Source organism: Aethalodelphis obliquidens, unplaced genomic scaffold, assembly GCF_003676395.1.
Source record: "Aethalodelphis obliquidens isolate GAN/ISIS:26980383/991018 unplaced genomic scaffold, ASM367639v1 scaffold2, whole genome shotgun sequence".
Lineage (NCBI taxonomy): Eukaryota > Metazoa > Chordata > Mammalia > Artiodactyla > Delphinidae > Aethalodelphis > Aethalodelphis obliquidens.
The window spans coordinates 38844303-38858969 of NW_020837946.1; the positions used below are offsets into that span (position 1 = coordinate 38844303).

At 38.8% G+C, this 14667-nt stretch overlaps 1 protein-coding gene across 1 annotated transcript in view; it reads left to right on the forward strand.

Moving 5' to 3' along the window:
• The window catches only part of DNAH7 (dynein axonemal heavy chain 7), a 245023-nt gene that overhangs the window by 42427 nt on the left and 187929 nt on the right, over window positions 1–14667 (forward strand). Inside the window, exons 10-14 of the mRNA XM_027125386.1 lie at window positions 4364–4547; window positions 5202–5381; window positions 10731–11003; window positions 11971–12098; window positions 14401–14479. Of these exons, the coding sequence (XP_026981187.1) occupies window positions 4364–4547; window positions 5202–5381; window positions 10731–11003; window positions 11971–12098; window positions 14401–14479 (844 nt within the window). The remainder of the gene's footprint in view (window positions 1–4363; window positions 4548–5201; window positions 5382–10730; window positions 11004–11970; window positions 12099–14400; window positions 14480–14667) is intronic.

A 14667-nucleotide genomic window follows, 5' to 3' on the forward strand; every position in this document is an offset into this window, starting at 1 on the left:
GTCAGTCTAGCTATAGGTTTGTCAATTTTGCTGATCTTATCAAAGAACCAGCTTTTGGCTTTGCTGATTTTCTCTATTTTTCTATTCTTTATTTTGTTTGTTTCCACTCAGATCTCTGTTTCTTCCTTCTCCTTGTTTTGAATTTAGTATTCTCTCTTTTTCTGACTTCTAGTAAAGTTTAGACTATTGGATTAAGATCTTTTAAATATATTTTAATGTGTTTACAGGTCTAAAGCCTGACCACTATTCTTCTGTATCCCATGAATTTTGATATATGGTGTTTTCATTTTCATTCATCTCAAATTATTTTCTAATTTCCCTTTTTTTTTTAACTCATTGCCTGTTCAGGACTATGTTGTTTAATTTCTGCATATTTGTGAATTTCCACAGTGTCCTTCTGTTACTGATTTTCTAATTTTGTATGATTTTCATCATTTTATATTTACTGAGACTTCTTTTATGGACACCAAGTATTCTTGATCCTCTCTCAGAAGCATCTTCCATGTGTACTCCTTTCTGTCAATTCCCACTGCTACTACCCTTGGCAGGCCCTTTTATCCTCCCATATAGCCTACAAACCACTGCCAGGTGAATCTTAAACATCCCCTAGATCAGTGCCTTCCGTTTGTTGACAAAATAAATCCACAATTCTTAACCTGCCTTTTAAGGTCTTCTGCAACCTGGACCTAACCTATCTTTTCTATTCTCAGTTCTGAAAAAACTTTCACCTTTGGCCATGCCTGTAGAAATAGTCATGTTAAATTAAAAACGGCATGGCTTCTAAGATTAGCCTTTAACCATACCTTACCATTGTTAAATATCTATCCAATTGGTAAATCTGTAGACTTTTTGTTCTCCTTTTTAACCAATTGTTGGTTTTTAAAATAGTTACTCCTTGTTTGTTTCCATCTGTGAGATGGGAATTCTAGGAAAATTTGAAAGTTGCTCAGTTGCTCCCCACTTAAACCTGTGACTCTTAGCATTGTCATCTTTGCAGACATAATTGTATCAGATTTAATCAGAGGTTAAGGGGATTAAAACAGAATAAGAACCTCTTGGATACTATTAGCAAAATTTTATGTTTCATACACATATTTATAAAAACTTTACACAGCAAAGCAACCATCAGCAAAATGTAAAGGCAGGCTACTGAATGGGAGAATATGTTTGCGACTAATATACATCTAATGAGTAGTTAATATCCAAAATATATAAAGAACTCATACAATGTGATAGCAAAAAACAAATAGATTAAAAATAGTCAGAAGATCTGAATAGACATTTTTCCAAAGACATACAGATAAATAACAGGTACATGAAAAGATGCCCAACATCACTAATTATCAGGGGAATGCAAATCAAAACCACAGTGAGATACCACTTCACACTTGTTAGAATGACTATTATCAAAAAGACAAGAAGTAACAAGTGTTGGTGAGGAGGTGGGGAAAAGTGAACTCTAGTGCACTGTTGGTGAAAATGTAAATTGGTGCAGCCACTCTGGAAAACAGTATGGAAGTTCCTAAAAACTTTAAAAATAGAACTACCTTATGGTCCAGCAAGTCCACTTCTGGGTGTTTACTTGAAGAAAAGGAAAACACTAATTTCAAAAGATATGTGCACCTCCATGTTCATTGGAACATTACTTACAATAGCCAAGACATGGAAGCAACCTAAATGTTCATCGATTGATGAATGGATAAAGAAGATGTTGCAACAGCATGGATGGGCTGTGGAGATATTATGCTAAGTGAAATATGTCAGACAGAGAAAGACAAATACCATATGGTCTCACTTGTATGCGAAACCTAAAACAACCACAAAAACCAGGCTCATAGATGCAGAGGGCAGATTGGTGGTTGCTAAAGGAAGGGAGTAAGGGGTGGATGAAATGGTTGAAGAGGGTTAAAAGGTACAAATTTACAGTTATAATATAAATAACCCATGGAGATGTAGTACACAGCATGGTGACTACAGTTAACAATACTGTGTTGTGTATTTAAAAGTTTCTAGGAGAGTAGATCTTAAAAGTTCTCATCCCGGGCTTCCCTGGTAGTGCAGTGGTTGAGAGTCCGCCTGCCGATGCAGGGGACACGGGTTTGTGCCCCGGTCCGGGAAGATCCCACATGCCGCGGAGCGGCTAGGCCCGTGAGCCATGGCCGCTGAGCCTGCGCGTCCAGAGCCTGTGCTCCGCAACGGGAGAGGCCACAACAGTGAGAGGCCCATGTACCGCAAAAAACAAAAACAAAAACAAAAACAAACAAAAAGTTCTCATCCCAAGAAGAACAAAACTTTAATTATGGTGACCAGTGTTAACTAGGCTTATTGTGATCATTTTGCAATACATACAAATATTCAGTCGTCATACTGTACACCTGAAACTGATATAATGTTATATCAGTTATACCTCAATAAAAAAAATTATGCCTCACGCTATTTACAGCACATAATGCAGCTCATTCCCGGAGAAGCCCCTCTGTGTCTTTCAGTGTCCAGACCAAATGACCCTTCTTCCATGAAATCTTTACTGTTACCTCATCAAAAGTGATCTCTTCTTTCTGAATGCCTCTGACACTGTGTTCTCTTATTACTTTTTCCTTTTATAATATATATTTATGTGTGTGCATTTTCCCCTCCACTCACCTATAAGTACTTTGAGGACTGAGTAATATTTAGTACCTCAAATGTTTTGTACATAATAGGAAACCCTGTAAGTATTTTTGAGACAATGATTGAATAATTTCTTTCAATGTATTTTCTGTTCTTTGTCCTTTTTCCAGTCTTACAGCCCTGGACTTACTCCATCTCTTGCCTGGACTATTGGAGATTTCTCAATCCCCTTCATGAATCTGGCATTGCCCTTCTCTACTTCATGAATCTGGCATTGCCCTTCTCTACTTCATGAATCTGGCATTGCCCTTCTCTACTTACAGCCCTGGACTTGTTCCATCTCTTGCCTGGACTATTGGAGATTTCTCAATCCCCTTCATGAATCTGGCATTGCCCTTCTCTACTTCTCTACTTCATTAATCTGGCATTGCCCTTCTCTACTTAGTATTTGCTACTTGTCCTCCTTTGTCCTTTTACCTATTGCTTTAACAGTGATGCCCCACTGCAGGAGGATCTGCTGTGTATTCACAGAGCGTGAGCCTGTCCCAGGTTCTTGTGTTTAGCTCCCAAGTTCTGCAAAAGTCCTCACAGACTTCCCTCCACTTATTTTTTCCTATTTTCCAGTGTATTAGCTCCGTTATAGACAGTGAAATGATCAGATATATTAGCCCTACCTCTCCCACCTATTTTTCTTAGTATATTCTACTTCAGGTCCTTTTATCAGGGTCTTCCTCATTTCATTTTTATCTATTCTTCAGTGAAATTTGCCATCTTCACTATAGAACCCTTCTCTATTACTTAAATAGAAAATTATGTCTCTATTCTTTGATTTCAAAGCTGTTTTTCTGCCATGACACATTGCCTTCATTATTATGAGAGAGAGGGGATCATGTCATATCTTTTCATATCTCCCATGACACTGTCCCTAGCACACAGTAGGCACTAAACATGTATTTGTTAAAGTGATGAATACATACATTTAAAACTTTGATCTCTCTTGGAGCATTCAGGCAACTCCTGAACTTATATTGACTCCTTGTTTTTAAAAATTTATTATCGCTTATGAAAGAGGTACAAATATTCCTTAATTTTAGTGTTGGACGGTGGTTTTGTAAACTGAAAACTTCACTTGTTATCATCATAATGTATCTGTATATGAATTTCACTGTTTTCCTTTTATTCCAAGGATACATATACATTTGGAACTTGTTTTAAATCGGTCACTCTTTCAGGATTTCTCATTAAGGAGGATAAAAACATAATATACTTGATTTGGTTGTTTTGTGCCTTGTTTTCAACTATCATTGTGAAATAGAACAGCATGAATGACTAGGTGGGCTGAGTCAAACTAGCCCTCCCTTGATTTAATGTTATTCATATTTTAGCTTTAAACTGACAAACCCATTCCCTGAAGAGCAATTTCAGAGACTGGGGAGGAGTATCTTGTAATATCCAATAAAGTTAATTGTCATATTATTCAAAAAGTGCAGGAATAATGGTTCCAGGAGTTCGATTTACCTTTTTATCACAGCATCACGCCGTTGAGCCGTTTTCCATTGGCTATGAGTAAAATTTCTTTTCCCAGGAGGAGTAAAATATGCTAGCACTTATATTTCAGAGAGTGGATAATGTGACTTGGCAATATACCTCTCTATAAAGACCTTTAGATGTTCAGAAGTTACTGTTAATGCTTAATGTAAGAAGAGTAATTCATTGAAAATAGTAACTTTTAAAAGTCTTTTGTTCTTTGAAGGTGGTTTCCAGAAGTGCAGAATATTTATTACCAAGGTAATAAAAAAAAGCTATTGCCACCTGGTGACAGCAGTGCCAAGTTGGAATCTTTTTTCAACTGTGCTGCTACACTTATGACTTTACAGCTGCAGGACCTCACTTTGGTTTCCATGCAAGATTTCACGGACTTAATTGCACAACCCCCCGTAAGTAAGGTTCAGTTACACCAATATTCATTTACCAATTTATTTATTTTCAATTCTTTCAGAGTGGATAATTATAAAATAACCTTTACCAGTGGAAGAGCAGAAAGTATATCTTTAGATCTATTACACTTACGTGTTTTTTTAAAAAAGACTTAATGTCAACCTGCATATGTAGGGTATATTATTATCATCACATTGGTGAGGTTAGTGGAAATAAGTAAAAATTCTCATAATTGGGAAATTTGGGTCATGAGGGCTGGGGAAGATTTCTCCAAAGAACTCTTTTCTTTCTGGAAGAAGGTCCTGTTAAAGGGTGAGTGGAGTCTGGGAATTTGAATGTTCTTCTCTTGGGCTCCTTCTCTGATGATTCTAGAGCCCCACTGCTGTGCACATCTTCCTTTTTCTGGAATCTTGACCCTATAGTTGATCTGTAGGCTCAGTGGATACCAACTGAGTCTCGCTAGGAATGGCTCGCTGGGAATGGCTCTTGCCCTTTTTGGTACAGTTCCTCTTTGGCTTAACTGTCTAGGACATAAGAAGAAGGATGAGTTCTCATGTATCCTAATTGGAACCAGTGCACTCCTTACTCTGTCACAATTCATATGCATATATATATGTATACTTTATTATATATCTATAACTTCTTTGTTGCAGGATTCTGTTAGAGCTTTTGAACATCCAGGTTTTGTCATAAGGCTGATTCTTGATAACGACACCATTAAGTTTGAACCTGATTTCGATGACTATATAGCCATCCTTCTAAATGTTTATGATGTCATGATTAAGGCTGTCAGTTTCGTGCCAAGAGTTGAGACAAAATTGTATTCCAAGTCGGTAAGTAATAAGGATATTCTGATTGCTTCAATTTGCGTGATGGTATTTGCTTCAAATAACTTCTTTTAGTATAGACAGGTATCCTCTGCTTTACAGAATACCAATGGCCTAGTAACATTGGCTTATAAGGCAGTTTTGCTTTAAAAACATACTATTTTCCCATTAGCTTCTCTTAAATACTGGTTTCTTAGACCAGTCTTCTATTGAACTCAGCTGAAAACTTTCTGAGGGGGAAGAATTAAAGTTGTGATCTGGTTTGAAGCCATCAATGAGCATTTGCTGTAGCATTCACACCATGCTGTTGACTGCTGTTACACTTTTCCAGCTCTGTAAAATTCTCCTCCAATTAGCTACCTTCCTGATACACCTTCTTCCAGGAATAGTCGTGTCTCCTTACTTCCAAGTCATAGATCCTACTTCCCTTTTCTCTCTGGCCAAATATTTAGCAAAGTTCTGCTGAACTACGATATTTCAACAGTAGTTATTGCAGTCTAGTATATGAAATGAGCATGTCTGAAAATTCCTTAACTTAAAAGCTTTTCAAGTTTTTTAAGTCCAAACAGTAGCTTTCTTCTTTCTTTTTCATTTTTTAAATAGTGTACGAATATTTCATACATACAAAAGAGTACAGGAGGCCAGTGTTTAAAGTTTTAAGCAGTAATAGAGTAAACACCTTCATACCTTCCATCTAACTTAAACAATGACTATTACCTTTAAGCTCTACCTCCCAATTGTTCTTCCCTGTTCATATCCCTATCCTTCTACCTTCTAGCAAAGGAATCACTATCTTGTACTTTGTAGTTATTTTTTAAATTAATTTTTATTGGAGTATAGTTGATTTACAATGTTGTGTTAATTTCCACTGTACAACAAAGTGAATCAGTTATACATATACATATATCCAGTCATTTTTAGATTCTATTCCCATATAGGTCATTACAGAGTACTGAGTGGAGTTCCCTGTGCTATACAGTAGTTTCTTATTAGTTATCTATTTTATGTATAGTAGTGTGTATATGTCAATCCCAATCTCCCAGTTTATCGCCCTTCCCTTCCCCCTTCGTAACCATAAGTTTGTTTTCTGCATCTGTGACTCTATTTCTATTTTGTAGATTGGTTCATTTGTACCATTTTTTTAGATACCACACATAAGCAATATCATATGACACCTGTCTTCCTCTGTCTGACTTTGCTCAGTATGACAATCTCTAGGTCCATCCATGTAGCTGCAAATGGCATTATTTTGTTCTTTTTTATGGCTGAGTAATATTCCATTGTATATATATACCACATCTTCGTTATCCATTCCTCTATCAGTGGACATTTAGGTTGCTTCCATGTTCTGGCTATTGTAAACAGTGCTGCAGTGACCATTGGGCATTTTGTAGTTATTACTCTGAATTCTTAAACATAAATTTACTACATGTCTGTATATCTGTAAACAATTTCTCTTTAGTTTTTCTGTCTTTGTATAGATGGAGTCATCTTATAAATAGTCCATGACTTGTTTTATTTTACTTAACACTGTGATTGTGACATTATTCATGTTGAGAATATTGTCTTCTTCATAGAGCTTCTAGTTTTTTTATCATTTTATTTTTATTTTCTCAGAATCCATTAACTTTTCTTTTTTTCAACTAGGCTTGGTCTTTTTTTTTTTTTTTTTTGTGGTACGCGGGCCTCTCACTGTTGTGGCCTCTCCCGTTGCAGAGCACAGGCTCCAGACGCACAGGCTCAGTGACCATGGCTCATGGGCCCAGCCGCCCCGCGGCATGTGGGATTTTCCCGGACCAGGGCACGAACCCGTGTCCCCTGCATCGGCGGGCAGACTCTCAACCACTGCGCCACCAGGGAAGCCCAGCCTGGTCACTTTTGATAGTTTCTTGTCATGTATAGTCATGTATTCATTACTCTTCTCTGTTTGCTGATGTGACTCCTGCTCCTGGTCGTTTATTTCTGTGGGTGTTTTTTTTTTTTTTTTTTGTGGTACGCGGGCCTCTCACTGCTGCGGCCAACCACTGCGCCACCAGGGAAGCCTCTGTTTTTTATTTATTATTATGGGCTTATACACACAAGAACTTTATGCAGGGAAGTCTTTGAGGCCTTGATTTGGGTTGGTTCCTCTGGATTTTTGCATATTCTCTTGACATGTGCTCTGGAGGCCCCTGCAAACCCAGGACGCTTTTTTTTTTAATGATATATTTTTTTAACGGAACTTTATTTTTATTTATTTATTTGGCTGCGTTGCGTCTTTGTTGCTGCATGTGGGCTTTCTTTAGTTGCAGTGAGCAGGGGCTACTCTTCGTTGCGGTGAGCGGGCTTCTTATTGCGGTGGCTTCTCTTGTTGCGGAGCACGGGCTCTAGGCACGCGGGCTTCAGTAGTTGTGGCTCGCATGCTCAGTAGTTGTGGCTCGTGGGCTCTAGAGTGCAGGCTCAGTAGTTGTGGCTCACGGGCTTAGTTGCTCCGCAGCATGTGGGATCTTCCCGGACCAGGGCTCGAACCCGTGTCCCCTGTATTGGCAGGCGGATTCTTAACCACTGCATCACCAGGGAAGCCCCCAGGACCCTTTTAAACAAAATTCTTGCCTGAGGATTTTGTGGACGACACTGGCAGTGAGTGTTTACCCAAATGTGTAAGAGAACAGGCTTGTGGTTCCAAATTCTTAAGATGACCATCCTTTCTCTTCTCCACTGAAAAACAGGCCAAAACAAGACATTTTCCTTCTTAGCCCCTCATTTAATGGTTCTGTCAGCTTTCAGCATTCTGAAGTTTTGTGTCCTCAGAACCCTCATTGTGAAGTTGTGTCACTTTTCATTGTTTTCATTGTTCCTGGCTTTATGTAGGGGTATCAGTTGACTTCCCACCTTACTCAGGCTTCAGGCTTTGTTTCCTGACAACCATTCTCTCACCCATGCCACCCAGCCCCACACATGTGCCCATCCTGCTGGAGACTCATTAAAGCAAAGCTTAGGCCACCAGGGATCAGCAGAGTCCCCAGGGCAGCTGCTCACATCCGCATATAGTTACCTCCCGATTCATGTATTATCTCATGTTTGGCCCCTTAGCCTTTCCTTATTATTTTACTGCCTTAACCATGCATTATAAAAGTTATATTTGACATTTTCCCCAGCATATTTATGTGTTTTGAACTAAGTCGTTGTTTTCAAACAGGGTATCTGTTCCTCATATTACCATAAATAGAAGTCTCTCAAGAAGCTTACTGTTTACTTTGTTTTTTTGTTTAATTCCAGTTCACCTATTGCATCCTTTTGTATTCTGTTCATACCGTGCCTTCCTCAAGAATGACTAGATGTAGCTTATGAAACAGACAGATATAACAGGTTAATAAGAGTTACTAGATAAAGTTTGAAGTGGAAAAAAGTATTATAATCATCTGAATGAAGACAGTTGCTATGATTTTATGCTTATAAAATATGGCTCTAAGCTTCCTAGTTTCTACAGTAAAGAGGAAAATATAACAAGTTTTAGACTGCTCAGGTATTTTTTCTGGTTTCAAATTTTGAGAGATAGGTCTTACCTGGGGCATTATACGTGGGGTAATGATTCTAAAACCCTATGTACCAGTATCATGTGGTGACTTTTAAAAATACAAATCCAGGGCTTCCCTGGTGGCGCAGTGGTTGAGGGTCCGCCTGCCGATGCAGGGGACACGGGTTCGTGCCCCAGTCCGGGAGGATCCCACGTGCCACGGAGCGGCTGGGCCTCGTGAGCCATGGCCTCTGAGCCTGCACGTCCGGAGCCTGTGCTCCACAATGGGAGAGGCCATGGCAGTGAGAGGCCCATGTACCGCAAAAAAAAAAAAAAAAAAAAATCCAGGGGTCCCTGCCACCCCCATTCCCTGCATCTAGAGATGTAGATTTACAATGATAGTCTGTACTCAGAAGTAGGTATACCGGTAAAATATCCCTAGATGATTCTGGCAATCCCTCAAGTTTGGAAACAAGTGATACAGAGGGTACTTGAATATTAATGAGCTTCACATTAGATCCAACAATTTCACATTGCAGTACGTAATATATATTGCTTTATCCTAAAGTTCTTTTTCAAAAAAGATGACACCAAGCATCTGCTGTGCCCTGGGGGTGAGGTAGTGGTGATGATGGTGGGATTCACTAATGTAGTCATGAAGTATCTAGTTCTGAAAAAGTGTGATTTCCTGAAATGTCCACTAGGGGGCACAGCGGACAAATGCATCCTGGATACCTCAACAAATTACCCAGTTCTTTAAGGAATCCTTTCATATTCTCAATTTGAAAGCTGTAGAATATTCACTACTGGCAATGATTTTTGTTTGTTACAGTTAAAAATCCCTTTTTCTGGACAACAGGTAGAGACTATATATATATATTTTTTTTTCTTTCTCTTTTTTTTTTTTTTTTTTTTGTTGTGGGGGCGCCTCCTTTTTTTGGCGTCTCCCGTTGCGGAGCACAGGCTCCGGACGCACAGGCTCAGCGGCCATGCTCACGGGCCCCGGACGCACAGGCTCAGTGGCCATGGCTCACGGGCCCAGCCGCTCCACGGCATGTGGGATCTTCCCGGACTGGGACATGAACCCGTGTCCCCTGCATCGACAGGCGGACCCTCAACCACTGCGCCACCAGGGAAGCTGCATATATATTTTTTAAGTGTAACTTGGTTCAAGATAATAAACCATATATGCACATTTACTTGTCCTCTTATTCAAAAAGAGAAGGAGACAAGTTGTTGAGATTTGTTTGCTTATTTAAAATTGTTGTGTGATACATTCTTGCCCACATTATTCTAATGGTGGTAGCAGAATGCAAATTTTGCAACTAGGGATTTTAGTCTGTTCTAGTTGTTCACACTGACCTCTGAAAGCTCAGAGGTCAGTGGATGAGTAAGCAATCCTTCTTTGTTCTACATACATTACTCCTCAAGGTGAAGAAGGGCTGTGACTGTGATCAAAGACTGATGACATTGAGCTGACTTATTTTTTTTAAATAATGTATGATGCAAGTGCTACCTTTTAAGCTAGCATATACAACTGTACAAATAAAACATGGATTTTGCTGTTTTGATATTCCAACTCTTATTTTGTGTATGTTCTCAAGTGACTGCTCTTTCCTCCATACAGAAAAACAAAATACTCCTAGGTAGCCTCTAAGAAAAACAAAACATATGAAACCTAGATATTTAAAATACTGCTGTGATTAGACTCTCTACAGATATAGATTAGAAAATCCAAGGGAACTTGTGAATAAATTTAAAAAGACAGTATGGTAAGATGGGCATTTTTACAAAGCTGAATGATATGGTTACCTTAAAGTATTTTAAATAACTCATATTGTTTTTATTCCTTTGTTTAGGATAGTAAGTCTAAACCAGCAACTTTGAAGCCGATAATTCTGAAGGAAGTTGTTGAAGCTCACAAAGAAAAGGTTAAGGACGTGGTTATATGGGAGAGCATGGCACTGAATGAGCACCTCAGACTCTATGACAAGTATGATTTTTTAATTACCAAAAAAGCTGAGCAAGATGCTGATGCTTTCCTTGCAGAAAATCGTAATTATGAGAAAATAATACAAGAAATTCACAGGTACCAAAAGCTCATAGAGGATATACGGTACACATCTAGAAAGGTAAATGACCCATTTTGTACAACTGTTCTTTGTACCTAGTGATCTCTTCCCAGTTTCATTAGGATGTATTTCTAGACCATACAGTGAAAGAATTAGACCATTATCATTAACAGAAAACTGTTTGGGCCTTTTTATGTGCCAAGCATTGTGGTAAGCTCTGGCTATGCAGAGGTAGACAAAACACATAGTTCTTATGTTCATAGAGCTGAAGGTGTAACCTATAAGGCTGACTTTTTTTTTTGCGGTACGCGGGCCTCTCGCTGTTGTGGCCTGTCCTGTTGTGGAGCACAGGCTCCGGATGCGCAGGCTCAGCGGCCATGGCTCACGGGCCCAGCCGCTGTGCAGCACGTGGGATCTTCCCGGACCGGGGCACGAACCCGCGTCCCCTGCATTGGCAGGCGGACTCTCAACCACTGCGCCACCAGGGAAGCCCTAAGCCTGACTTTTAAGTAATTTATTTTAACTTGGCCCCTCAAAAATATCAAGAACTATTCAGTTTTTTTGCTTTGGTGTGTACAAATCCTTTGGAAAATATGGTAATTATACCAAAATGTGGTTACTTCTGTTTAGTAGGAGACTGGTAATTAAACATTTTCTTCTTTTGTCCTTTTTTATATTTTCCCAAATTACCACCATGACCATGCATTACTTTTTTGTACAGAGAAAGTATAACATTTAAATCCCACTATCTATGTAGCAATAACTCAATTCTCCAAAGTTTTTATATCAATTATTGTCCTGAAATAGAATTGGCTTCCAAGATACACTGTTCAAGGAGATTCACGCAGAAGATAGTGGTAAAATATAAAAGAGTATTTGCAAAACCCTGCCTGCATCATATTAAAAAAAAAAAACTCAGTTGTATTAGATCATACACACACAAATCAATATTATGGAAAAAGGCAAAATTGTGGGAATCATTTATGTCATTTCATGTTTATTAAACTTTTAATACCTAACATTGCAGACTATTCGTTTAGGAATGTTTGAAATGCGCTGTGAGGAATTAATCAAAGCTTTGGTGAAGCGAGCAGGTATTATTTGTGGAAAACTTATAGCTAAAATGTTCAGAGACCATCAGGAAGTAAATACAAGGTATTTATTTAATATTATATTTTTATTTTGGCGGGTGGAGGAATTAAATAGAATCAACTGTCACTCAACTAAAGTAATGGATTAGAGCAGTGTCATAAATGACAGAAAAGAAAAGATAAAGCCAAACTTATTTCAACTTGGCTCTAAGTGTTATTTTGTGATTTTTAGTATTTTTTCACCATGAATGTGCCTTCCCAGTTGTCTGAATTAGGGTGGTATTAAAATGTGTTTGCATTTCTTTTGTATAAGTCAGGTGGACATTATCTAACTTCAGATTTTTAAGTTTGTGTAATCAATACACAAAGTGAGTTTTCACAGTGGATATACACAGTAGTTGTCCAGGATCTCAAATTTGGAACATCATTTTACTGTAACTACCCTTCAAGGCCATGGTAACACATTACCTTAACTACAAACTCATTTGTTGTCCAATCTGGAGATTTTTAGGAAAACTGACTCATGTTAAGTAAACTTACAGAATGCTAATGTGTGAAGCAGAATACCTGTTTAAGACAAGAAGTGTAGTTAGTTTTCTAGCACTGGTGATAGTGTGCCTCCAGAAACCTCTTTCCTGCTGTCAGTTACGTGGAATAAAACCCCCAAATAATCAGAATTTTTTATAATTATAGTGTTAGGGAAAAAGCATTAAAAAGATATTTCTTTCAGCCTGTAAGAAGCCTGGAGGGAGCTTCATTTACCTACCATACGTCAGGTCCAGCGCTAGAGACTTGGACTGAATATGAAAAAAATTCCTGAAGGAAGTTACATTGTAGAAGGGGAAGTAGGCATCCAATTCAGTAAATTACAACAGGGTGCCATAAGTTCTGTCCTGAACCACAGAAGTAGAACAGTAGAGAAGGAAGTGATTAATTTCCTTTCGGGGTGAGGTTTGGAGGAGAAGGGGAAAATCAGGGAGGTCTGCAAAGAGGAAGTGATGTAGGAATTCATTTTGAAGGATGAGTAGGAGTCCGCCAGGTGAATGATGTGGGTGAAATAATTCCAGTTAGAGGAAATAATATGTAGAAGGGAGTGAGGTAGGTATGAAAATGGCATGGTGTATTCCAAGAACAAGGAGCGGGTTGTGTTGCTCTCACGGATACTGTGAGCGGGGGAGGCTGAAGAGGGAGGCACCACGTGGAAAAGGGCTAGGACTCGGGCAGCTTATCTGAGAAACAGAACAGTATATTCAGCTTAAAGTACCTTTTCCTCTAAAAGTACTGGAAGAATAGTGAAAATGTCTTTTATTTACAGCATTTCATGCCGAGTGAAATATTTGCTTTAATTTCATAACTATTTCCCTGCCTCTTAGCTGCCCCCAGAGCTCATGCCAGTTCTACTTTTTCCCCTTTTCTCTTAATTATGCCTCTCACCAGACTCACTGGCTGTATAGAGGATATACCAGGACTATTATAGGAACCACTAGATAACAAATGCCCTCAACTTCTTGCCCTTACATGTCTCATCTCACCTCTCCACGAACCCCTCCCTATCTGCCTCCCCACATTCTCAGAGGTCAAGAGTCTGTCAGCCACTCACTGTTCTCGTCTCTACCTATGAGCTCAGCCCCCTTGCCTCCCATCCCTCTGGACCTGGCTCTACTAGTCGTCCCCTCTGTGTCTCATTTTAAATCTCTCCTTCACTGTGGATTCTGCCTCTGAAATTTACAAACACGGTCAAAACCCTCTTCCGTCCTCCAACCCTCCACTTCAACCCAACATCGGCACCATCCATTCCCTCTCTTTCACCTCACAGCCAATATTCTTGAAGAAATTTCTGCAGATGTTATCTGAACTTCCTTAGCTCTCACTACTCTTTTTTTAAAATCCCATAGTAAGTTCATTGTTTATATTGCCCACAACCTAAATCCGTAGGAAGTATTTGCATACGACCAGAAGCTTCTGAGCACACAGGCCCATTTTAACCATGCCTTCCAAGTAGACCAACTTTTTGTGCCATCTCAACTAAATGTCTGGTAGAGCCCTTAAAACTCTAGGTTGGAAATGATTGTTCATAGTCTTGCTGTCCATACTGGATTGTGAACTGCTTGAGAACCATTATTGCATCTTACACATTTGTGTACCTCCGTCACTTATTACTGTAGTTGGGAATGGAATAGATGATCATTAAATGTGTATTGAATGAATGAGTAAATGAGCACAAATTTGCTTTTAATTAATTAGATGTCATATAGGTAAGGTAATCTGACTGTATTTTTCATGTAATAGAACATTAAAATAGTACACAGGAATATATTTAGGAATAAAATTTAATTATAGAAGATGGGTTTTGTCTGGTGTTTCAGATTATGTGAGGAATTTGAGAAGATATCTGAAAAGGCTCTTAGCACTCCTCCAAATACAGCAAAACTGATGGAAATGAAGGTATTGTTTATAAGCTCTGTATAGTTGTGTGTGTGTAAGTAAATTGTTTTTCTTTTTTTCCCCAGCTTTTGTAGTTATTCACATGATAATACAATAACAAATCGCTCCAAAAGTTAAAACAGGGGCTTAAAATAGTAAGTTACACACACACACACACACACACACACACACACACACACACACACACA